Consider the following 23,694-nt stretch of genomic DNA (forward strand, 5'->3'; position numbering starts at 1 on the left):
ACTTCACAAAATAGATGGCATCATGAGGAAGGAAAATTATGTGGATATATTGAAGCAACATCTCAAAACATCAGTCAGGAAGTTAAAGCTTGGTCGCAAATGGGTCTTCCAAATGGACAATGACCCCAAGCATACTTCCAAAGTTGTGGCAAAATGTCTTAAGGACAACAAAGTCAAGGTATTGGAGTGGCCATCACAAAGCCCTGACCTCAATCCTATAGAAAATGTGTGGGCAGAACTGAAAAAGCATGTGCGAGCAAGGAGGCCTACAAACCTGACTCAGTTACACCAGCTCTGTCAGGAGGAATGGGCCAAAATTCACCCAACTTATTGTGGGAAGCTTGTGGAAGGCTACCCGAAACGTTTGACCCAAGTTAAACAATTTAAAGGCAATGCTACTAAATACTAATTGAGTGTATGTAAACTTCTGACCCACTGGGAATGTGATGAAAGAAATAAAAGCTGAAATAAATCATTTTCTCTACTATTATTCTGACATTTCACATTCTTAAAATAAAATGGGGATCCTAACTGACCTAAGACAGGGAATTTTTACTAGGTTTAAATGTCAGGAATTGTGAATAACTGAGTTTATATGTATTTGGCTAAGGTGTATGTAAACTTTTGGCTAAGGTGTATGGGTTATTGAGAAAAACAATGAATTACTCAAACATGTTAATAGACAATTTTTAACATTTCCCCATCCCCATCTCCTCCAGTTATGAAGACAAAACACATTGAGAGAAAATAAAAACCCATATGACCAAAAAAGGCTTTAAGCTTAATGAGTCACCTTGTTCAAAACAACCTGATGTAGGCCTATTCACATTTATAGGATCAATTGAAATTAAAAATTCTCTGCACCATGGAATAAAATGTAGTCAGAAGGCATGACTGGAGATTTGTTGCACTACTTCGTTACTAATTTATAAACAATTTAGTCAACCCTTATCTGCAGTATAAATGAGAACCATCAGTCATATAAGTATTTGATTAGTCATCTATTATAAACATAATTTCATAAAAGTGAGCAGCATGAATTGCCAAACTGCCACTGAAACTGACCAAAGCCAGTAAAATCGGCACTCATTTGTTGTACTAATTTGTTGAACCAGAGTACACAAGTAGTCTGTTTAATTATCTTGGTTGTTTGTGTAAATGGGTATGTGTGTATCTGTGAATACTGTACGTGGATATGTGGATTTGTGAGTATCTACATTTGTTTGCGTGTAATGAGAAGAAAGCTAAAGTGTGTGTGAATGTGTGTGAGAGAGAGAGTGAGAGTTAGAGAGAGGAAGAGAGACCGAGAGAGAGAGAGAGAAAGAGAGAAAGAGTTAGTTTACTGCCTCTCTGCAGGCTGGTGTGTCTGAGATTCCGTTGGACTCTGATCTTGAGGTTTATTTAAGCTGAATTCCGTGGGCTCATCAGGACCGAGTTACAAAAATCCTCCTATAGAACCAGAAAGAATGTGCAGCGCATTCAGTTCTGTATAAGGCACAAAGGCATGTCTTTGGACATGGGGGCAGGCATCAAAACACAGGCAGTGGAGGGATTTCTTTAGAGGCTAGGGGGCAAAGAAGGTATTTTGGATGAGGGGAGGGGGGGTGGAGGGTTTGGTGGTCAGCAGGTTTAGTGAAGGGTGTGGGAGTGCTTTTGGGAAGCATGAGGTTAAGAAGGCATGTGCTTTACAAGGACATTCGTAGGTCACTGCCAAGGTTCAATATGTAATGTCTAATAATCTAATAACCACAAAAGATCAGGGTTATTATGGATATTTAGTTCTGATCCAAATGGTTCATAATGTGTTTGATTACACAGAGACAAAAGACAAGGGAAAACAGGGTTATTTACATATTATATTTTTGTCATAAGAATGTAGAATAATACACAACAACAGAGTATTATGGTCATAATGACGGATATTACAAAATATTATGTAGATGGTCACGGATAACAATTAGGCGGTTGTGGATTGTGAGCTATGGGGAGAGGGGTGAAAGTTGTCCAGTAGAACATAGGGCCAGTCACTGGTTGGTGACATACTGTATCTCTTACTAAGCCATCTCCATGACCTTCTTAATCCAGTCCACATAGACAGAGACACGGATGAAGATGCTGGGCTGGCCTGGGTGTCCACAGCGCCTCATGGGGATGATCACTCCCTCCAGCACCCAGCATTCACTGTTCTGACAGGCCAGAGGACCCCCGTAGTCTCTCTGGGGGTCAGATGGAAAGAACATATCACTGTCAGATCATTCTCACACAGTGACAGGACATATCGTAACTTAACGTGTGTGTGTGCCGGGCTGTATGTCACAGAATGAATTTCCTAAAGGATAAAATAGTCTTCATCTTATCATTCTCACACACCATAAACCTCAATCTCTCTCATAGAAGCAAACCACACACCCCATAGACAAATCCTCCACCTCACAAACACACCCGACCCAAACCTACCTCACAGGCACCCACCCCACCCTGGAAGGAGTTGGTGCACATCTCGTTCTCACGAACACGACCCCGAAAGTATTTGTTACAGTCCTTGTTGCTTATAACTGGTATTTGAGCCACATTGAGCACAGAGTCATCTGTAGAAGTGCCTGAGAAAGTGAGAGAAACATTGAAAGGGGGGGGGGGGGGGGGGGGGGGGGGGTGGAGAGAACGAGATAATGAGAGAGAGGTGGGCATATGCTGAGTGGTACTGGAAATAACAACACCATCTGTTGGTCCAGGATCTGAAAAGCTGTTTCATTTACATGACACATTAGTGAAATGTTACTTCAAGGGCAGAAAAAGTTACCTAAAGAAACATTATGTCATAAATTAGGGTCCTAGGTTTTTCCTGAACGAATCATCTGGCCTGGAACAACCCAGGGCCCTGGTCGTAATTCAGCCATAGGATGGTGATATATAAAGGACATTATGAAGGAAAGGTATAAAGAGTACAACAGGAGAAATATGCAGATGAGGGTAATACAGATGTTGGTTCTTAATTTGAGCCAGTTTGCTACAGCAGGAGAATAATCCTGCAGCCACAGGAAATATGAATTATTATGTGGATTATAATTAATGGAAATTTTTGTATGGGTTGATACATTTTTCGTAAGGGAAAATCAAGTCTGAAATTGGGAAATTACAAACTTCAGAAGCCTTTTTAAACCTCAAATACACTACACATTTGAGATCTCCTGCATTGCAGGAAGGTTCTCCTCCAACAGGGTGATCAAATTAAGATCCTACATCTGTAAAAGAAAGGATAAAGATGAATATGGAGGAATGTGACTAAATTATATTGTGGTGTTACAATTATGAGCATAGCTCTCCTTTACCTTTAGTTTCCCCCCAGCCTGCGATCTCGCAGTAGGTTCCGTTTGGAACTATGTAGCGTTCAGGGGGCAGGCAGATCTGAGACACACGCTCGTTAAACTGGGCTGGGCTGAGGAAGAGGATGAGGAAGAGCATCAGCCTGAGCAGAATGGGTTTGCTGTTAAATCATATGGTGTGGACTAGTTGGATAAGGTAGGGTAGGATACTATTATTTGGGTACTGTCTGTGAAAAATATGTTTTATTGTCACATACACCGGATATGTGCAGTGAAATATGTGGTTTGTGCATGTGTGTGTGTGTACGTCCCTGGGTGCGTGTGTTCGTGTGTACGCACTATTCCAGTTGTAGCATGACCAGCTGGGACTCAGAGGGTCCACAGACGATCTTGGTGAGAGGGATAGTCTGTCGGTCGGGCTCTCCTTCACTAGGGTTACGGAACAATGTCCCCATCATGGCGGAGTATCCCGGAAGGTCCACATAACTGCACATAGAGAACACACACTGACCAACAATCTCCATCCTATTCAAGGGATTGACACAATTTTTGTTGTTTTATGGTCTAGATCTGGGTCTTTTGTGTTTGAAAGTTTTTCCTTTTACTCTTTTTAAAAAACAATCATGATATAAATACTTGGTAATTAAGTCATGAGAAATAATAAATCATAAAGCATACCAAGAGGAGAAACACTGCTTAGTGCTGATCACCCATTTGGAGCTAACCAGGGAACCTCCACAGAAATGGTTACCTTTCCTGCACACATGGAGAGAAGGGTTATGAAGACTATGGTCAAACAGGGAGGAGAGAGAGAGAGAGAGAGAGAGAGAGAGAGAGAGAGAGAGAGAGAGAGAGAGAGAGAGAGAGAGAGAGAGAGAGAGAGAGAGAGAGAGAGAGAGAGAGAGAGAGAGAGGTTATGAAGACTGGGGTCTAACAGGGAGAGAGATAGAGAGAGGTTATAAAGACTGGATAATAACAGAGAGAGAGAGAGAGAGAGAGAAAGTGAGAGAGAGAGATTATGAAGACTGGGCTCTAACAGGGAAAGAGAGAGAGGTTAGAAATACTGGAGAATAACAGGGAGGGAGAGAGAGCAAACAATAAATTGTTTGTTTTCAAGCTAGCTAGAGCTAATAGCTAAAAAATAAAAGGCTATTAAATAGCTGAGAAAAACGTTGTATTTTGCTACTTGTACTACTTTTCTTTTTAATTGAAGAAGAAGAAAATGAGCTGTTGATTTTTGCAGAAGTTTTCTGGGATGCTGTTGCAGCAAAAAGACAAGCCGGAAAAAGCTGAAAAAACTTGGAAAAGAGCTAGAAAATAAATGACCAAGAGAAAATCTAAACAGACATTATGTACCCTACAGATGTCTGCTCTTCCAAGGCAAAGAAAAACGTTATAAGTAAAGTAATGAGTGAGTCACCTGAGACCTTGGTGGCAGACCTCACAACACTAGTGGGGAAGAAAACAACAACGAATCTCATATTTCATACTGAGAGCCCCTAAGCCTGGCACACTGCCCTGTCCACGAAATACCCAAAACATAGAAAGAATGTTACTGGAAAAGGCAGACAGTGTCACACCCTGGCTCTGGGACTCTATATGTTGAGCCAGGGTGTGTTCATTCTATGTGTTCTGTTTCTATGTTGGGAGTTCTAGTTTGTTTATTTCTATGTTGGCCTGAGTGACTCCCAATCAGAGGCAACGAGTGTCAGCTGTGGCTGGTTGTCTCTGATTGGGAGCCATATTTAAACTGTCGGTTTTCCCTTAGTGTTTGTGGGATCTTGTTCCAGTTGGTTGTGTTTCGACTTAGGACGTCACGGTATCGTTTGTTGTTTTGTTATTCGTGTGTGCACTTTAATTAAATAAAGTATGTTCGCTCAACACGCTGCGCCTTGGTCTACTCGATACGACGATCGTGACAGAAGATCCCACCAACACAGGACCAAGCAGCGTGTCCAGGAGCAGGCGGCCTGGACATGGGAGGAAGCACCGGGAAAGGAGATGGAGAGGTTGGCGATGGCCCAGGTGGGCAAATCGTGGTCCTGGGAGGACATGCTCGGGGGCAAAGGGCCATGGGCTAGGATTAAGGCCCTGGCGAGAGAGGAGCAACGGCGTCAACAGTGTCGTCGTCGGACGGACGAGAGGCAACCCCAAAAATTTTTTAGGGGGGGGCACACGGCATGGGCGACTGGGCAGCAGGAGGCTGCCACAGGGCGATTTGGAGAGGAGGCCACCGGGTTTGGGGGGCCAGAAGGCAGGTTGGCGGAGCCTGGATGGAGAGCGGAACCAACTTCCCGTACTCAGGCATGGCAGCATGGGACGGGGCAGGTTCCGCGGTATGCGGAGCGGCGTACTGTGCCACGAGTGGTCCGGCATAGTCCGGTACGTCCTGTGCGAGCACCCCGCACGTGTCGTGCGAAGGTGGGTATGCAGCCAGGACGGAGTGTGCCGGCTCAACGCTCGTGGTCTCCAATGCCTCTCCGCGGTCCCGGATATCCTGCGCCCGTGTCACGTGCTGTTATGCCAGTACGGGTACACAGCCCTGTGCGTCCTGTGCGGATGACTCACACCGAGTGTGTGAAGGTAGGCATTCAGCCAGGACGGGTTGTGGCCGCTCTTCACTCCAGGTCTCCTGTCCGTCTCCACAGCCCGGTCCGGCCTGTTCCTGCTCCTCGCACCAAGCCTATGGTGCGCATCGCCAGCCCGGCCCGGCCTGTTCCTGCCCCTCGCACCAAGCCTACGGTGTGCATCGCCAGCCCGGCCCGGCCTGTTCCTGCCCCTCGCACCAAGCCTACGGTGTGCGTCGCCAGCCCGGCCCGGCCTGTTCCTGCCCCTCGCACCAAGCCTACGGTGCGCATCGCCAGCCCGGCCCGGCCTGTTCCTGCCACTCGCACCAAGCCTACGGTGTGCGTCGCCAGCCCGGCCCGGCCTGTTCCTGCCACTCGCACCAAGCCTACGGTGCGCGTCGCCAGCCCGGCCCGGCCTGTTTCTGCCACTCGCACCAAGCCTACGGTGCGCGTCGCCAGCCCGGCCCGGCCTGTTCCTGCCACTCGCACCAAGCCAGGGGTGCGAGTCGTCAGCCTGGTCCAGAACGTTCCTGCTACTCGCACCAAGCCAGGGGTGCGAGTCGTCAGCCTGGTCCAGCCCGTTCCTGCTACTTGCACCAAGCCAGGGGTGCGAGTCGTCAGCCTGGTAAAGCCCGTTCCTGCTACTTGCACCAAGCCAGGGGTGCGAGTCGTCAGCCTGGTAAAGCCCGTTGCTGCTCCACGCACCAAGCCAGGGGTGCGAGTCGTCAGTCCGGTGAGGCCCGTTCCGGCTCCACGCACCAAGCCAGGGGTGCGCATCGTCAGCCCGGTCCGGCCCGTTGCTGCTCCACGCACCAAGCCAGTGGTGCGAGTCGTCAGCCTGGTAAGGCCCGTTCCTGCTCTACGCACCAAGCCAGGGGTGCGTATCGTCAGCCCGGTCCGGTCCGTTCCTGCTCCACGCACCAAGCCAGGGGTGCGTATCGTCAGCCCGGTCCGGCCCGTTGCTGCTCCACGCACCAAGCCAGGGGTGCGCATCATCAGCCCGGTCCGGTCCGTTCCTGCCTCACGCACCAAGCCAGGGGTGCGCGTCGTCAGTCCGGCACAACCCGTGCCTGGGTCACCGGTGCCTAATCAGGTACCGGTCAACTGCTCCACAACGGAGCTGTTTTGTTATTCGTGTGTGCACTTTAATTAAATAAAGTATGTTCGCTCAACACGCTGCGCCTTGGTCTACTCGATACGACGATCGTGACAGACAGATAACAATCAATGAGGACAACGATGAAAACTGCCCCTGCCTCACCGTTAACGTCTACCATAATGACACCATCATGGTTCAGTGGTCGGAAAGCAGCCTGAGGAAGTTCCAAGAAGACTTCCAGTCCCCAGTCAACTGCAAGAAGGCTCTCCACAGACCAAAATCCAGGAGAAGATGACCCCTCCAAGCCCTGAAAACAGCCACATCTCTCCAAGAATCTGCTCCTACATCAACTCTCTCAGAGACAGTCTATCTATTCTAGAAAGAGACTTTGCTGAGTTCAGGGAGAAATCCTTGACCTGCCAGAGCAGAGGCATTCAACAGCCGACAGAGGAGGAGACCAGCCTGGTGACTCAGGTGAAACAGCAGCGTAGTGAGAACAGGGAGCTACAGTCTACCACTACAGAACTAGAGGAGGACAACCAGGCCCTCAGAACAGAAGTGTGTCGCCTAAGAGAGATGCTGGCCACCACTGTCTACCACAGCCACCTGCAAGACCTACAGAGAGAGCTACATGAGCTGAAGGAAGAGGTCCTCAGCCACCAGCCCAGCCACACTGACACCGCCCCCTCCCACTCCCCATCACACACACAACACCTTCTCCCACTCACACTGACACACACACACCCCTGCCCAGCACTGGCCCGGGTAACAGAGACCGGAACAACCCAGAGATTGCACTGATGCGTCTCTTCCAGTGAAGGACCTCCTCCTCAGTGAATTTAATTTAAAAAATAATAGTGAAACATAAAAATAAAAAAAACATTTTTAGATAAAACTACACTAAATATATTCATGTCACCAAATAATTGATTAAAACACATTGTTTTGCAATGAAGGACTACAGTAGCCTCAGCAGCACTCTGTAGGGTAGCACCATGGTGTAGCCAGAGGACAGCTAGCTTCTGTCCTCCTCTGGGTACATTGACTTCAATACAAAACCTAGGAGGCTCATGGTTCTCACCCCCTTCCATAGACTTACACAGTAAATATGAAAACTTCCGTAGGATGTCCTCCAACCTATCAGAGCTCATGCAGCATGAACTGACATGTTGTCCACCCAAATAAAGGGTCAGAGAATGAATCTAGTACTGAAAGCATAAGCTACAGCTAGCTAGCACTGCATAAAATGTGGTGAGTAGTTGACTCAAAGAGAGAGAAAGACAATAGTTGAACAGTTTTGAACAAATTAATTTCTTCCAGAATTAAGGAGAAGCAAGAGAGAGAGAGATAGCTATATTTGGTTGTATTTTTTTTTTTAAACGTTCACTTTCACTTAGCTAGCAAATGCAGCTAGCTAGTTTACCCTACTCAAACACCCGGCTCAAAACAGAGAGGGATGCTATGTTAGCTAGCTAGCTATGGCTAACCAACACCGGAACTCTTCTAAGTCAAGGTAAGCTTTTGGTTTTATTAATTTATTGTCTCCAGGGCCCACCGGTGTAGCTGCTAAACTGCTTTCTGACCGGATGATTGTAGCAGATAGACTAACGCATTAGTTCTAGTAGTTCTAGTTGACTATGACGTGACAACGATGTAGGCTGTGTGTAGCGGTTAGCGGTCATGATATGAAGGTTTGGCTTGGAAAAGTTTTTTCGCCTGGTCACAGACAGCTGATGTGTTGTGCACTGAAGTCCACAAGCGAAGGGAAAAGATGAGAGGAGGAGAGCATGTAGATGCGAGAATGAATTACATATACAACGAGCAAAGTGATCATGCTGTTTTTATGTGGCTGCTATGAAAGCGAACTGTTTGCGTGTGATCAGGGGTGTATTCATTCCGCCGAATCTGTTGAAAAGGTTTTCTTAAACGGAAGGAAACAGAATGAAACGGGGATAAACATACCTGAATTTGTCCAATGGAAACTCTCATTTGCAACTGTTGGACTAATGACTACACCCTAGATCAGCTCGACGCAGGCAAGTATTTGAAAGGCGGTTTTGAATGTGTCACTGTCTGTCACCTTGATTACTCAAAATTCTCTCGACCTGTGCACCTACGTTGTAAACTTTCTTTCATAGGCTAGGTTGTAGCAACCTCATGATGGGTACAGTGAACATTTGAGTATCATGTAGTAGCCTAAACCTATCGATGTTCCATTGAGCTGGGTGAATGGAATATGAATGACAGTCATCCAATATGCTGTAATAGAAATCAGGCCATGCTCATAAAAAAATTAATAATCCTCCCTCATCTTAAATGGCACCAACCGCCACTGGTCTCGTCCCTGGGAAAATAGTAATCAAGCTCCGTTGTTGCCCCACCACAGACACTACATAGTCCCAGGGCCCCTCCTCAACATCCAAGGAGCCCCAAGCCACAAATAGCCCACATCCCCACTGTCCCAGTCACCACGCTGCCGCCCCACGAGTGGTCCTCATCCCCTGTCATGTGCCTTTTACTGAGGAGTGGCTTCCGTCTGGCCACTCTACCATAAAGGCCTGATTGATGGAGTGCTGCAGAGATAGTTGTCCTTCTGGAAGGTTCTCCCATCTCCAAAGAGGAACTCTGTAGCTCTGTCAGAGTTACCATTGGGTTCTTGGTCACCTCCCTGACGAAGGCCCTTCTCCCTCGATTGCTCAGTTTAGCCAGGCGGCCAGCTCTAGGAACAGTCTTTGTGGATCCAAACTTCTTACATTTTAGAATGATGGAGGCCACTGTGTTCTTGGGGACCTTCAATGCTGCAGACATTTTTTGGTACCGTTTCCAGACCTGTGCCTCGACACAATCCTGTCTCGGAGCTCTACGGACAATTCCTTCAACCTCATGGCTTGGTTTTTGCTCTGACATGCACTGTCAACTGTGGGACCTTATATAGACAGGTGTGTTCCTTTCCAAATCATGTCCAATCAATTGAATTTACCACAGGTGGACTCCAATCAAGTTGTAGAAACATCTCAAGGATGATCAATGGAAACAGAATGCACCTGAGCTCAATTTCGAGTCTCATAGCAAAGGGTCTGTTTTTTATTGTTAATACACATGCAAACATTTCTAAAAACCTGTTTTTGCTTTGTCATTATGGGGTATTTTGTGTAGATTGATGAGGAAAATGTTTTCTTTAATCCATTTTAGAATAAGGCTGTAACGTAACAAAATGTGGAAAAAGGGAAGGGGTCTGAATACTTTCTGAATGCACTGTTTATATAACATTCAGCGGTTTGTGCTCTTCAACTTTTGGTTGTGAAAAGCACAGACTCAGACATCATAGATACTGTACATAGTTCAGACGTTATTATGCTTCTAGTGACATGGAGTCGAAGATTTACAAACATCCTCTCCCAAAAATTACAGGGAGTTTACTGTAGGCCTACCGTCAGTGAAACATCCACATGGAAAATGTGGCAGAGACTCAGGAGGGATTATAATCTGGTTTAAAGAGAGAAAAGGAAAAACATGCATTTTGGCTAAAGATATATTTTTTATTGTTAACTCAGATAGAGGCATTTACATGTGTGCAATGTGTATGCCCTCATCTGAATTTCAATATTTTAACAAATATTTTTTTCTGACTCCGTATTCTGATATAATTCATTTTGAGTCAGTAGGCAAAGTTCTGTGAATGGGGGATTTAAATGCTAGAACTGGTAAAGAACCAGACTACATAGATTTAGAGGGAAACACCAATGTACGTCTGTGTATGAATCACAACTGACTACAGAGAGAGAGAGCTATGACAGTTCTGTCAACAAAAATGGGAAACAAGTGCTCCAGCCATAGATGTGGGAAGAGGTTTGGGGCTGGGGGTGCTGCGATGATTTTTTTGCCCTTGCTACAGATCTATATTGGTCCACTAATACAGGACTAGTAAAGGCCCAGTGCACTACTTTTATGAATAAAAAATGTAATAATAATAATAATAATTAGTATTTTTTTAATTCCTGATTTTTCAGGGGGTGCTGCAGCAGCTATGGCTCCAGCTCTGTAAAAGCCTGGGTCTGTACATTGTTAACGGCAGGAGGAAGGGTGACTTTCTGGGTAGGTTTACTTATTGATCTGAACTAGGAAACAGTGCAGTCCACTAGGTCATAACAGATATGGAGCAAGAAAAAATCAATGCCTTTATGGTCATGCCACAACTCCCCTTGTCAGACCACTGCCAAATTAGAATTTATGTGAAAAAATCAGATAAACCACCATTACATTTAAAACCAGAACTCTACCCCCGCCTGTCCACATAGAAGTGGAAAAAACTAGCCATGTTGAATATGAGGCAGCATTAAATAGCATTGATATTGAAAACTTGATTTACATTTTTTTTTAACCAAATCTAAACATGACAAAGATGGCATTAAGCCACTGATAAACGTATGTATATATTCATAAATCTGGCAAAAATAAATAAATAAGAAAAATGTGAAAAATTGAACATTAAAAAAGAAAGAACGACCAAAGGATAAATGGTTTGACAAAGAATGTTCAACTGCGAGAAAACAACTAAGACTTTTGTCAAACTAAAAACACCAGGAGACAAGTCTCATATACCAATAGGCCCTAAATCAACATAAGAAAATCCCTCTATATGACCATTGAGCTTGACAAAATAGAGTGGCAATCAATCAAAATCAATTGTGGGAATTATGAAGGAAATTAGATAACACTGTTAAAAAGAAAGACTTCCCAATCAAAGATTGGATTATCTGGAAACAGCATTTTGCAAACCTCTATAAATTCCCAATTAAAAAAGAACTTAACTCCATCCAAAGATCAGTAATAGAACAATTAAAATAATTAGAATTAACAGTAAAAACCCAATGAAACCAGCTGGACAATCCTATTACATTGTCTAAACTAATTTATAAAATAAAGGCCCTCAAGAGCGGTAAAGCCTCTGGGCCAGACAGCATTCGAACAGAGATGCTGAAACACAGCATCACTAAGTTGAGAGAGGCTATTCTCAAGGTGTTTATCCTAGCGATGAGGGTAGGCTACTTTCCTGAGATCCCCCCCCCCCCCCTCAGAACAGCCTCAAATCATTGGGGTATTGACTCTACAAGGTGTCTAAAGCATTCCGCAGGGATGCTGACCAATGTTGACTCCAATGCTTCCCACAGTTGTGTCAAGTTGCCTGGATGTCCTTTGGGTGGTGGACCATTCTTGATACACACGGGAAACTGTTAAGCGTGAAAAACCCAGCAGCGTTGTATTTCTTGACACAAACTGGTGCGCCTGGCACCTACTACCATACCCCGTTCAAAGGCACTTAAATCTTTTGTTTTTGAATGGCACACATACACAATCCATGTTTCAATTGTCTCAAGGCTTAAAGATCCTTCTTTAACCCATCTCCCCCCCTTCATCTACACTGATTGAAGTGGATTTAACAAGTGATATCAATAAGGGATCATAGCTTTCACCTGGATTCACCTGGTTAGTCTATGTCATGGAAAGAGTTCTTAATGTTTTGTACACTCAGTGTAGAGGCATCTCTGTTAGTAGTAATTTAGGAAAGGTTTTCTGTAGCATAATGAATGCCAGAATTCAGGCCTTCTTAAGTGAACACAACATTTTACGAAAAAGTCTAATTGGATTCCTCACTAAACACTGAACAACAGATCACATATACTGTATATCCTCCATACCTTGGTCAAAAAACATGTTCACCAAACTCACAAAGGAAACATATTTGCCTTGTTTTATCGACTTTCAAAAAGCCTTTGATTCCTTATGGGATGAAGCACTGTTCTTAAAACCGCATCAAAGTGGTGTAGGAGGCAAGGTCTATGATATTATTAATGTGATCTATAAGGAAAACAAATGTTGTATAAAAGTTGACACCAAAATAACACAATTCTTTAGTCAGGACAGAGGTGTAAGAGAAGGTTGCAATATTAGTCCAACCTTATTCAATATTTATATAAATGAACTGGCTACAGAACAATCAACATCTCTGGGACTCACCCTAGAAGACAAATAAATAAAGTGTATTTTATATGCCAATGACTTAGTAATCTTGTCACCAACAGAACAGGGGGTACAACAAAGCTGGTCCTTGCTAGAACAGTATTGTAAGGACTGGACACTATCTATTAATATGGGAAAAAAACTAAGTAATGATCTTTCTGAAAAAGTCCTGATCTCAGGAAAGTAGATACCATTTCACCCTAGAAACACACCACCAACCCTGAAACACACCACCAACTATATTTACCTTGGTGGTTTGACATGGCCATATAGTCTCTAACAGATAAAGCATGCAGATCATATTTTGCAATCAGAGAGACCCTGTATAAATGTAACCAACCAATAAGAATTTGGCTTAAACTATTTTACTCTGTCATAACTCCAATCCTTCTACTGTATGTGGCAGGAAAATTTGGGACCCCCTTCCCAATTTAAAATATACAGTACATCATGGGATAAAAGCCCCACTGAAATGTTTTACCTGGAATTTTGTACAAATATTCTAGGTGTGCACAGAAATGCCCGAAACCTAGCCTGTAGGGCAGAACTTGGAGATTTCCCCTAGCACTAGTAATTGAGAAAAGAGACACCAAATTCTGGACTCACCTAACACACTGTGATCCAGAATATTATCATCACAAGGCTTTCTTATGCAAACACTGCAACACAAAGAGTGACCCTTTAGAACAACTGGCCCAAAAGCACCAGCTAAATTCAACCATTTGACCACAAATAACAAAATTCAAACAAATAGAAATCTCTAACCAAAATACATAGACTATTGGCAAAATGAAATTCAATTGAATCACAAGCTTCAATGTTACCAAATTCTAAAAAAAGATATGAAAGTAGCATAACACCTTTTCAAAATCAAAGAATTCAAACAACAGAAGACATTAACAATATACAGATTCAATGACCATAGCCTGGCAATAGAGACAGGATGCCATAGAAAAACATGGAAGGTCAGAGAGGAAAGACTATGTAAGCACTGTGGGTCGGGTGAAGTAGAGCATGAACAGCACTTCCTACTCCATTGCTCCAAATATTATCTCCTGAAATTTTAAGAAAGAATTGCAGGATTTCTTGAACTGGCTGTTGAGGAGAAAATCTGCATTTTGTTAGGAGAAAACGTCGAGACAGTAGATCTTGCTGCAGATGATGTTCTGGGCTGTCATAATATAAGAGATGTCATACACATGAACCTTTCTAGATAGAATTTCGCAGTTGCTTTTTTTTTTAACTTCTTCTTCTTATTTTCTATGTATAATTGTTTTTGTATATATACAGTATACTGTATATTATTATTGTTGGTCAAACATATTGTTCATTTATGTAATACTTCATATACATTGTTTTGGCAACAGTGGCAACAACCCATTCATACCAATAAAGCATTTATTGAATTGAATTGAATTGAGAGAGAGAGAGATATAGGAGAGACTGGGCTCTAACAGGGAGAGAGAGAGAGAGGCCATGAACACTGGTCTCTAACAGGGGAGACAGAGAGGTTATGAAGACTGGGGCTGGGGTCTCTATTGCTGAGTAAATCTCAATGCGCTAACACTGCCCCTCTCAGACTGACCTGTCTCTGAGGCTGACCGTCCAGGGAGAGTTTCCAGGACCCCCACCAACAATACGCAGCATGCTCTTGACGAAACGATCATCTCTCTTCCCACACTCATTAAACTCCACCTTCTCTGTGTGCACACATGCACGCACACACACACACACACGCACACACGCACGCACACACGCACGCACGCGCACGCACGCACGCACGCAGGCACACACACACACGCACACACGCACGCACACACACACACGCACACACACACACACACACACGCACGCACGCGCACGCACGCACGCACGCACGCACGCACGCACGCACGCAGGCACACACACACACACACACACACACACACACACACACACACACACACACACACACACTTCAGTTAATGAGTAAAGTAGTGTACATATGTCCACTTTCAGGAAATACTTATTTTTCATTCTAGTTGCATATCCCATTAGGAACGTACCTGCTGGCTCAATGATGGACACTTTCTCCCCAGCTGTTCAAACAACAATAAGCAGAATAATCTTTTAATCACTTTGAAATAACACAGAGCCATGGAGGGATTAATGCTTTGAGCAAAATGGATGAAAAGAGCTTTATAGTGTTAGTAAGTTAACATTAGGCCTACTATTGCAGTGTACAGAGATAAGAGACACTGGCTAAAACTACATCATGTGTACTAATCATACTACATACTATTTAGAATGTACTGTTTAGTAAAAATGAATGCAGTAAGCAACAAATATCAACATACTAGGCTCACCCATCCTGAGAATGTGTCATCTAATGCGCAAGTGCGTTGATTCCCGCCATTCGTTCATTTGGGTACAGCGTGTCCCCTTATCTCATTATCAGCTTATTATCAGCTTTGTCAAACACACGCAAGTCTGGAAAGATTATTCTCTTCCTCAAAAGTGTGCAGCAAATTCTACTAGATGAAAAGCCGAAATGAGTATAACATCCTGGCATTTAAAGCATAGGCCTACTCGATTTTTTTATTTTCACATACTATAAAATGCCTACTATGTAGAAAGAAAGTATGGGTATTCGGATACGGCCAATGAGTGATGAAGTAACAAGAGAAAGATATTGAGAGAGGAATGTAATGCCTGAGGGCACAGAGGTATGGGGGGATGGTAATCTTTACCGCATTGCTTGATGGCGCAGTAGTCAAACTCTGTTTTGGGGTCAGTGGTGTAGCACCAGGGTCCGTGTTGGTCCCCATCTGGGTTCCGGCAGTAGTTCTCTGTCAGGTTGCCCTCAGGGTGGGTCCCTGGGTTTATCCTGGAAAACCACAGTACAGTACAAGCACTAAACCTACCTACGCATGCCACAGCAGACACTCCTACACACACATGCTACTATCCCATACATACATACATTGAAATAAAAATAAATAAATACAAATATATACATATATATTCAATCTTTGACACCATTGACACCACCAAACATACCTGCCAAATTCTTGTTAAATTTCATTTTATAATCTACTGGTTATTTATCATACTTTGTTTTGTGAGGCATGTTGACACTCCACTTTTGGCAGGTGACACCCTTCCGCGTCTTTCGGACTACACCCCTGTAGTTTTTACCATTTTCCTGGTAACAATCTGGGGTGTGGGGAAAAAGGACATGAAAACATGATGACAGAAACCCCTTCTATGAGTTATCAAATAGATTTCTGTTTGAGGACCCTAGATTGCATGGCGAGTGCATTGGTCCCATAAACAGCAGAGGGCAGTGTACCCTCGGCTTCAATGTCGTCTGCACAGCGTTTGATATGCAAGCAGAGAGCCGTCCTCATCTCAGGCACAGACGTGAAGCACCAGGGAGCCTCGGATCCATCTGGGTTACGACAGTAGTTCTCCTCCAAGCCCCTGGGAGCAATGGTATAGCAATTAGTATAACCAATAAGTATAGCACACAATAACACAGGGACATATGGATAAAACAGCTAATACTATACAGTGAGGGAAAAAAGTATTTGATCCCCTACTGATTTTGTACGTTTGCCCACTGACAAAGACATGATCAGTCTACATTTAATGGTAGGTTTATTTGAACAGTGAGAGACAGAATAACAACAAAGAAATCCAGAAAAACGCATGTCAAAAATGTTATACATTTATTTGCATTTTAATGACGGAAATAATTATTTGACCCCTCTGCAAAACATGGCCCCGTCCATCGTCCCTTTGATGCGGTGAAGTTGTCCTGTCCCCTTAGCAGAAAAACACCCCCAAAGCATAATGTTTCCACCTCCATGTTTGACGGTGGGGATGGTGTTCTTGGGGTCATAGGCAGCATTCCTCCTCCTCCAAACACAGCGAGTTGAGTTGATGCCAAAGAGCTAGATTTTGGTCTCATCTGACCACAACACTTTCACCCAGTTCTCCTCTGAATCATTCAGATGTTCATTGGCAAACTTCAGACGGGCCTGTATATGTGCTTTCTTGAGCAGGGGGACCTTGCGGGCGCTGCAGGATTTCAGTCCTTCACTGCGTAGTGTGTTACCAATTGTTTTCTTGGTGACTATGGTCCCCGTTATTTTGTGTTTCTTCCATTTGCGAATAATCGCACCAACTGTTGTCACCTTCTCACCAAGCTGCTTGCCGATGGTCTTGTAGCCCATTCCAGCCTTGTGTAGGTCTACAATCTTGTCCCTGACATCCTTGGAGAGCTCTTTGGTCTTGGCCATGGTGGAGAGTTTGGAATCTGATTGATTGATTGCTTCTGTGGACAGGTGTCTTTTATACAGGTAACAAACTGAGATTAGGAGCACTCCCTTTAAGAGTGTGCTCCTAATCTCAGCTCGTTACCTGTATAAAAGACACCTGGGAGCCAGAAATCTTTCTGATTGAGAGGGGGTCAAATACTTATTTCCCTCATTAAAATGCAAATCAATTTATAACATTTTTGACATGCGTTTTTCTTGATGTTTTTGTTGTTATTCTGTCTCTCACTGTTCAAATAAACCTACCATTAAAATTATAGACTGATCATGTCTTTGTCAGTGGGCAAACATACAAAATCAGCAGGGGATCAAATACTTTTTTCCCTCACTGTAGGTCAAAATAACACAGGGATCTCTATTCATGGGTATATGTTGGATGTATGCTACTGATTCTGGATAAGCGTCTGCTATGACTAAAATGTAAATGTGTCTAGGAACATAAACCCAAGATCCGCCATTCATGTAGATCCTCATCTCAAGACCCTTCATTTCACTCCTTACTCCACCACCATCCTCATCATCACCACCACTCACTAACCATCATCCCGCTGCCCATCCATCCCTCTATCGCCCATTCCTCTGGCTTACTTGCATTCGTAGGTGTTTGGGTAGAAGGGGTGCTCATGAGGGTACTGGGCGTCCCACCGCTGACAGGCAATGCCGCCGGTCGTCTCGTTCACTTTACCGCGGTAATCCTCCCCGCGACCACGGAAACAGTTTGTGGTGTAGCTGGATCGGAGGCGTCTCTTTGGAACCACAGCTAGAGCGAAAAGAGAGACGTGACATATGAGGGGTGATATAGATTGTATTATATTGTAATTACATTGTTATAAAAATGGAATAGTGTGAATGAATGGACAGGGAGGGTGTATGAGGGACAGACGTACAGCACTTGCTGATCTGGCAGCTCTCTCTCTCCATATCAGGGTCTGTGGTGTAACACCAGGGAACAGGGGAGGCATCTGGGTTACGGCAGTAGTTATCATCCAAGCTCTTATCTGGATACCTGGAACGCACAGTATTCCATGTTAGGAACTTCTCATTACATTGGAAATATTGATCGTTCTCTACTCTATTACAGTACAACATATTGATTAGAGACAAGTAATGCTGACAGGATACGAAGGCATGTAGGCCTACAACAAAAAGCATGTAAAAGAGTGGAGTGGTAGTGATAACAGTGGTCGGCAGACAGACATACTTCTCAGGCTGGTAGATGTGTTGTTGTGGGTACTGCTGGTCCCAACGTTGACACTCTCTGCCACTCACTGTGTGGTCAACCTGGCCCCTGTAGTCTTCCCCATTACATGTTATACACACCTCTGTGCACAAACCCAAACACACACAGTCTATAGCAACACTTTTCTACAATGATGTTCTCTATGATCAAAACAGACATGCCAAACAGATAATTAGATCGAAGACAATACACACACCACAGTCAATCATTTACACATAGTGTTATTGCAGTATCTTTAGAAACATTTGGAATTGCAATCCTTCAACCACTGGAATGTTGAACAGAATGGGATGTACCATCTTTGCAGTGGGGGATATTGCAGCTCTCATAGCGGCGTTCTGGATCAGTGGTGTAGCACCACGGCCCGATGCGGTCCCTATCTGGGTTCCTGCAGTAGTTCAGCTCCAAGCCATTAGTGGCTGTGGGTGTCCATCTATGACAGGTATAGAAACAAAATATGTGTGAGAGACAGAGACATATGTTATCATATTTTGCTTTGGGTCATGGTTTCCAAACTACTACTCCAATAAATCAACGGGATGATCTTACCTGTGATCGTGTGGGAACTTTGACCACCACTGTTGACAAGTATGGCCATTTTTCGTCGTGAACACCTTGCCTCGATAGTCTTCCCCTTTACCCACAATGCACTTCCTTACGTAGACTGCACATGGAAGAAAAAAATCTGTATTTTCAAACTAAAATCACAGCGTGCTACTGACACAACACAACTCATTTTGTAGCATTATACAAAATGACATCAATTCACTGAGAACATAAATGACAGAGAACATGACCTCACTTTGACCCCAAAGCTTACCCTTCTTCTCATACAGATCACAGTTGACGTTCCTCTTGACCTCTGCGTTGCTGCCATCCTCCACCCATGGCAGCTGTTTACAGGTGATGGAGCGGCGTGTCTCGTAGTTGAAGGCTCTAATGAAAGGAGTTTTCATGTTAGCTTGTGTTATTTTTTTTACGAATTTGGGGGTAGACTAACTGGCACTCAAACCTGTAAGTCCAACACCTTATCTGCTAAGATTGCTAGGTGATGTACTAAGGTCATACAACACTCCGGGTACCTGCAGTCCAGTGTGTGTGAGCAGCGTCTGGCACAGTCCTCCAGCGTCAGACCAGGCAGTATCAGCACCCGTGCAGAGTTCCAGGAGGTAGGAACCAGCTCCCTTCCCTCAGAACGCTGGAAGTCATTCAGAGGACTGCGGGACCCTATGGCCAAATACAAACACACAGTCCTAATGTCTGGGAACTTACACTATACAGTACCAGTCAAACGTTTGGACACACTTACTCATTCAAGGGTTTTTCTTTATTTTTACTATTTTCTACATTGTGTAATAATAGTGAAGACATCAAAACTATGAAATAACACATATGGAATCATGTAGTAACCAAAAAAGTGTTAAACAAATCAAAATATATATCTGAGATTTGAGAGTCTTCAAAGTAGCCACCCTTTGCCTTGATGACAGCTTTGCACACACTTGGCATTATGTCAACCAACTTCATGAGGAATGCTTTTCCAACAGTCTTGAAGGAGTTCCCACATATGCTGAGCACTTGTTGGCTACTTCCTTCAGTCTGCGGTCCAACTCATCCCAAACCATCTCAATTGGGTTGAGGTCGGGTGATTGTGGAGGCCATGTCATCTGATGCAGCACTCCATCTCTCTCCTTCTTGGTCAAATAGCTCTTACACAGCCTGGAGGTATGTTGGGTCATTGTCCTGTTGAAAAACAAATGATAGTCCCACTAAGCGCAAACCAGATGGGATGGCGTATCGCTGCAGAATGCTGTGGTAGCCATGCTGGTTAAGTGTGCCTTGAATTCTAAATAAATCACCTACAGTGTCACCAGCAAAGCACCCCCACACCATCACACCTCCTCCTCCATGCTTCACGGTGGGAACCACACATGCGGAGATCATCCGTTCACCTACTCTGCATCTCACAAAGACACAGCGGTTAGAACCAAAAGTCTCAAATTTGGACTCATCAAACCAGAAGATAGTTTCCACCGGTCTAATGTCCATTGCTCGTGTTTCTTGGCTCAAGCAAGTCTCTTCTTCTTATTGGTGTCCTTTAGTAGTGGTTTCTTTGCAGCAATTCGACCATGAAGGCCTGATTCACGCAATCTCCTCTGAACAGTTAATGTTGAGATGTGTCTGTTACTTGAACTCTGTGAAGCATTTATTTGGCCTGCAATTTCTGAGGCTGGTAACTCTAATGAACTTATCCTCTGCTGCAGAGGTAACTCTGGGTCTTCCTTTCCTGTGGCGGTCCTCATGAGAGCCAGTTTCATCATAGCGCTTGATGGTTTTTGCGACTGCACTTGAAGAAACTTTTGAAGTTCTTGAAATTTTCCGGATTGACTGACCTTCATGTGGTCCTCTGTAGCTCAGCTGGTAGAGCACGGCGCTTGTAACGCCAAGGTAGTGGGTTCGATCCCCGGGACCACCCATACACAAAAAAAAATGTATGCACGCATGACTGTAAGTCGCTTTGGATAAAAGCGTCTGCTAAATGGCATATTAAATATTAAAATTAAATGATGGACTGTCATTTCTCTTTGCTTATTTGAGCTGTTCTTGCCATAATATGGACTTGGTCTTTTACCAAATAGGGCTATCTTCTGTATACCACCCCTACCTTGTCACAACACAACTGATTGGCTCAAACGCATTACGAAGGAAAGAAATTCCACAAATTAACTTTTAACAAGGCACACCTGTTAATTCAAATGCATTCCCGGTGACTGCCTCATGAAGCTGGTTGAGAGAATGCCAAGAGTGTGCAAAGCTGTCATCAAGGCAAATGGTGGCTACTTTGAAGAATCTCAAATCTCAAATATATTTTGATTTGTTTAACACTTTTTTGGTTACTACATGATTCCATATGTGTTATTTCATAGTTTTGATGTCTTCACTATTATTATACAATGTAGAAAATAATAAAAATTAAGAAAAACCCTTGAATGAGTAGGTGTGTCCAAACTTTTGACTGGTACTGGATATACAAAAGTATGTGGACACCCCTTCAAATTAATGGATTAGGCTATTTCAGCAACACCCGTTGCTGACAGGTGTATCAAATCGAGCACAAATCCATGCAATCTCCATAGACAAACATTGGCAGTAGAATGGCCTTACTGAAGAGCTCAGTGGCTTTCAACGTGACACCGTCATAGGATGCCACCTTTCCAACAAGTCAGTTTGTCAAATTTCTGCCCTGCTAGAGCTGCCCCGGTCAACTGTAAGTGCTGTTATTGTGAAGTGGAAAAGTCTAGGAGCAACAACGGCTCAGCCGCAAAGTGGTAGGCCACACAAGCTCACAGAACGGGACCGCCGAGAGCTGAAGCATGCATTACGTAAAAATCGTCTGTCCTCGGTTGCAACACTCACTACAGAGTTCCAAACTGCCTCTGGAAGCAACGTCAGCACAATAACTATTAGTCGGGAGCTTCATGAAATGGGTTTCCACGGCCGAGCAGCCGCACACAAACCTAAGATCACCATACGCAATACCAAGCGTTGGCTGGAGTGGTGTAAAGCTCGCCGCTATTGGACTCTGGGTTTGGCGAACGCTACCTGCCCCAATGCATAGTGCCAACTGTAAAGTTTGGTGGAGGAGGAATAATGGTCTGGAGCTGTTTTTCATGGTTCGGGCTAGGCCCTTTAGTTCCAGTGAAGGGAAATCTTAACGCTACAGCATACAATGAGATTATAGATGATTCTGTGCTTCAAACTTTGTGGCAACAGTTTGGGGAAGGCCATTTTCTGTTTCAGCATGACAATGCCCCCATGCACAAAGCGAGGTCCATACAGAAATGGTTTGTTGAGATCGGTGTGGAAAATCTTGACTGGCCTGCACAGAGCCCTGACCTCAACTCCATCGAACACCTTTGGGATGAATTGGAACGCCGACTGCGAGGCAGGCCTAATCGCCCAACATCAGTGCCCGACCTCACTAATGCTCTTGTGGCTGAATGGAAGCAAGTCCCCGCAGCAATGTTCCAACATCTAGTGGAAAGCCGGCTGTTATAGCAGCAAAGGGGGGACCAACTCAATATTAATGAAATGTTTGACGAGCAGGTGTCCACACACTTTTGCTCATGTAGTGTATCATTATAGCTAACCACTATCTTACTGGAGTGTTAAAATAAGGGGTTGTTTCAGAAGGGTTTTGGTTAGAAGTTCTAACTTAAAATCACATGTAATACGTCCTTTGGTAGGCCTATCTACTGAATTAACAAACAGTACATGTTGGGCACCCAGCTGTCTGTGTGTCAGCTATCTGCTGAACAACATTTGCGCATGGGTCTGACTGAGCATAATAAGACCTTTGGACCACCACACAATTTTTTGTGAAGCTTACATGAATGGACAAGTGACTCTATCAAAACACTTCAACTGACAGAATCACACTTTTGACAGACTGTAATCAGTAAAATTACAGATTTATATATTATATGTATTGCGTCCATTAATAGCAAAACTATACTGCCACCTAATCTTTTTTTGCTGCAGTCACTTATGCAGTGTAAACTGAGCTGATCCAGGAATACAGTGTACACCAACAAAAAAGCACATCAATTCAACAACATCAAATCATTAAACTAATCCCAGTTGCATTATTGAATTAGGTACCCAATTGGCACATTAATCTGAAATAGAATAACAAATAGAATAACCCCCCAAAATAAAAAATAAATATATAAGTTATTTTTCTTACCACTGACCAATCCCCTCCAAAATGCCAGGAGAACACAGGAAAGAATGAGTTTCATGGTTACAGAAGAGAATAAGACTGAGAGCAGTGCTGGATGGAAGCAGATCCAAGGACAAAATTTTTCTGACAATTCTGGAGTTCGTCAGGCTGGCATGTTTTTACGAAATTGATTAGGCTAGAGCAAGGTGTCAAATTAAGAAGCCTTTAAACAATATGTATTGTGTTGTTTGTTGGACGGGAAAAGCCAGAGTTACGAAATCAGTGTGAATGTAATGACTTTATCCCGTCCACCCACACGTTAATATTGAAAAGCTTAATCAAACAGAGGCGCCTACCCCAAAAAGACAACCAATCGGTAAGTTCATTAATCATTAATGAAAT

At 43.9% G+C, this 23,694-nt stretch overlaps 1 protein-coding gene across 1 annotated transcript; it reads right to left on the reverse strand.

The window, feature by feature from the left end:
* Positions 1–1,836: 1,836 nt before the first annotated feature.
* On the reverse strand, positions 1,837–23,609 carry mst1 (macrophage stimulating 1). Its single transcript, XM_084167261.1, has 18 exons — positions 23,317–23,609; positions 19,652–19,796; positions 19,390–19,505; positions 19,119–19,233; positions 18,866–19,002; positions 18,531–18,651; positions 18,217–18,335; positions 17,918–18,089; positions 16,342–16,472; positions 16,103–16,205; positions 15,740–15,876; positions 15,056–15,088; positions 14,596–14,710; positions 4,002–4,079; positions 3,663–3,809; positions 3,330–3,436; positions 2,458–2,600; positions 1,837–2,216 (listed from the first exon to the last, which is right to left on the reverse strand). The coding sequence occupies exons 1-18, from the start codon at positions 23,369–23,371 to the stop codon at positions 2,055–2,057; spliced, it is 2,136 nt and encodes a 711-aa protein (XP_084023387.1). The 5' UTR covers positions 23,372–23,609; the 3' UTR covers positions 1,837–2,054.
* Between the last annotated feature and the right edge of the window lie 85 nt (positions 23,610–23,694).

The sequence above is a fragment of the Coregonus lavaretus genome, assembly GCF_964263955.1.
Source record: "Coregonus lavaretus genome assembly, chromosome: 8".
NCBI lineage: Eukaryota > Metazoa > Chordata > Actinopteri > Salmoniformes > Salmonidae > Coregonus > Coregonus lavaretus.

Coding starts and splice junctions, on each gene's coding strand:
- mst1 (XM_084167261.1), bottom strand. CDS start 23,371: ATGAAACTCATTCTTTCCTGTGTTCTCCTGGCATTTTGGAGGGGATTG. Junction 14,711..15,055: donor GTCCATCATTGAGCCAGCAG/GTACGTTCCTAA, acceptor GTGTGCACACAG/AGAAGGTGGAGTTTAATGAG. Junction 4,080..14,595: donor ACGGTCAGCCTCAGAGACAG/GTCAGTCTGAGA, acceptor CCATGTGTGCAG/GAAAGGTAACCATTTCTGTG.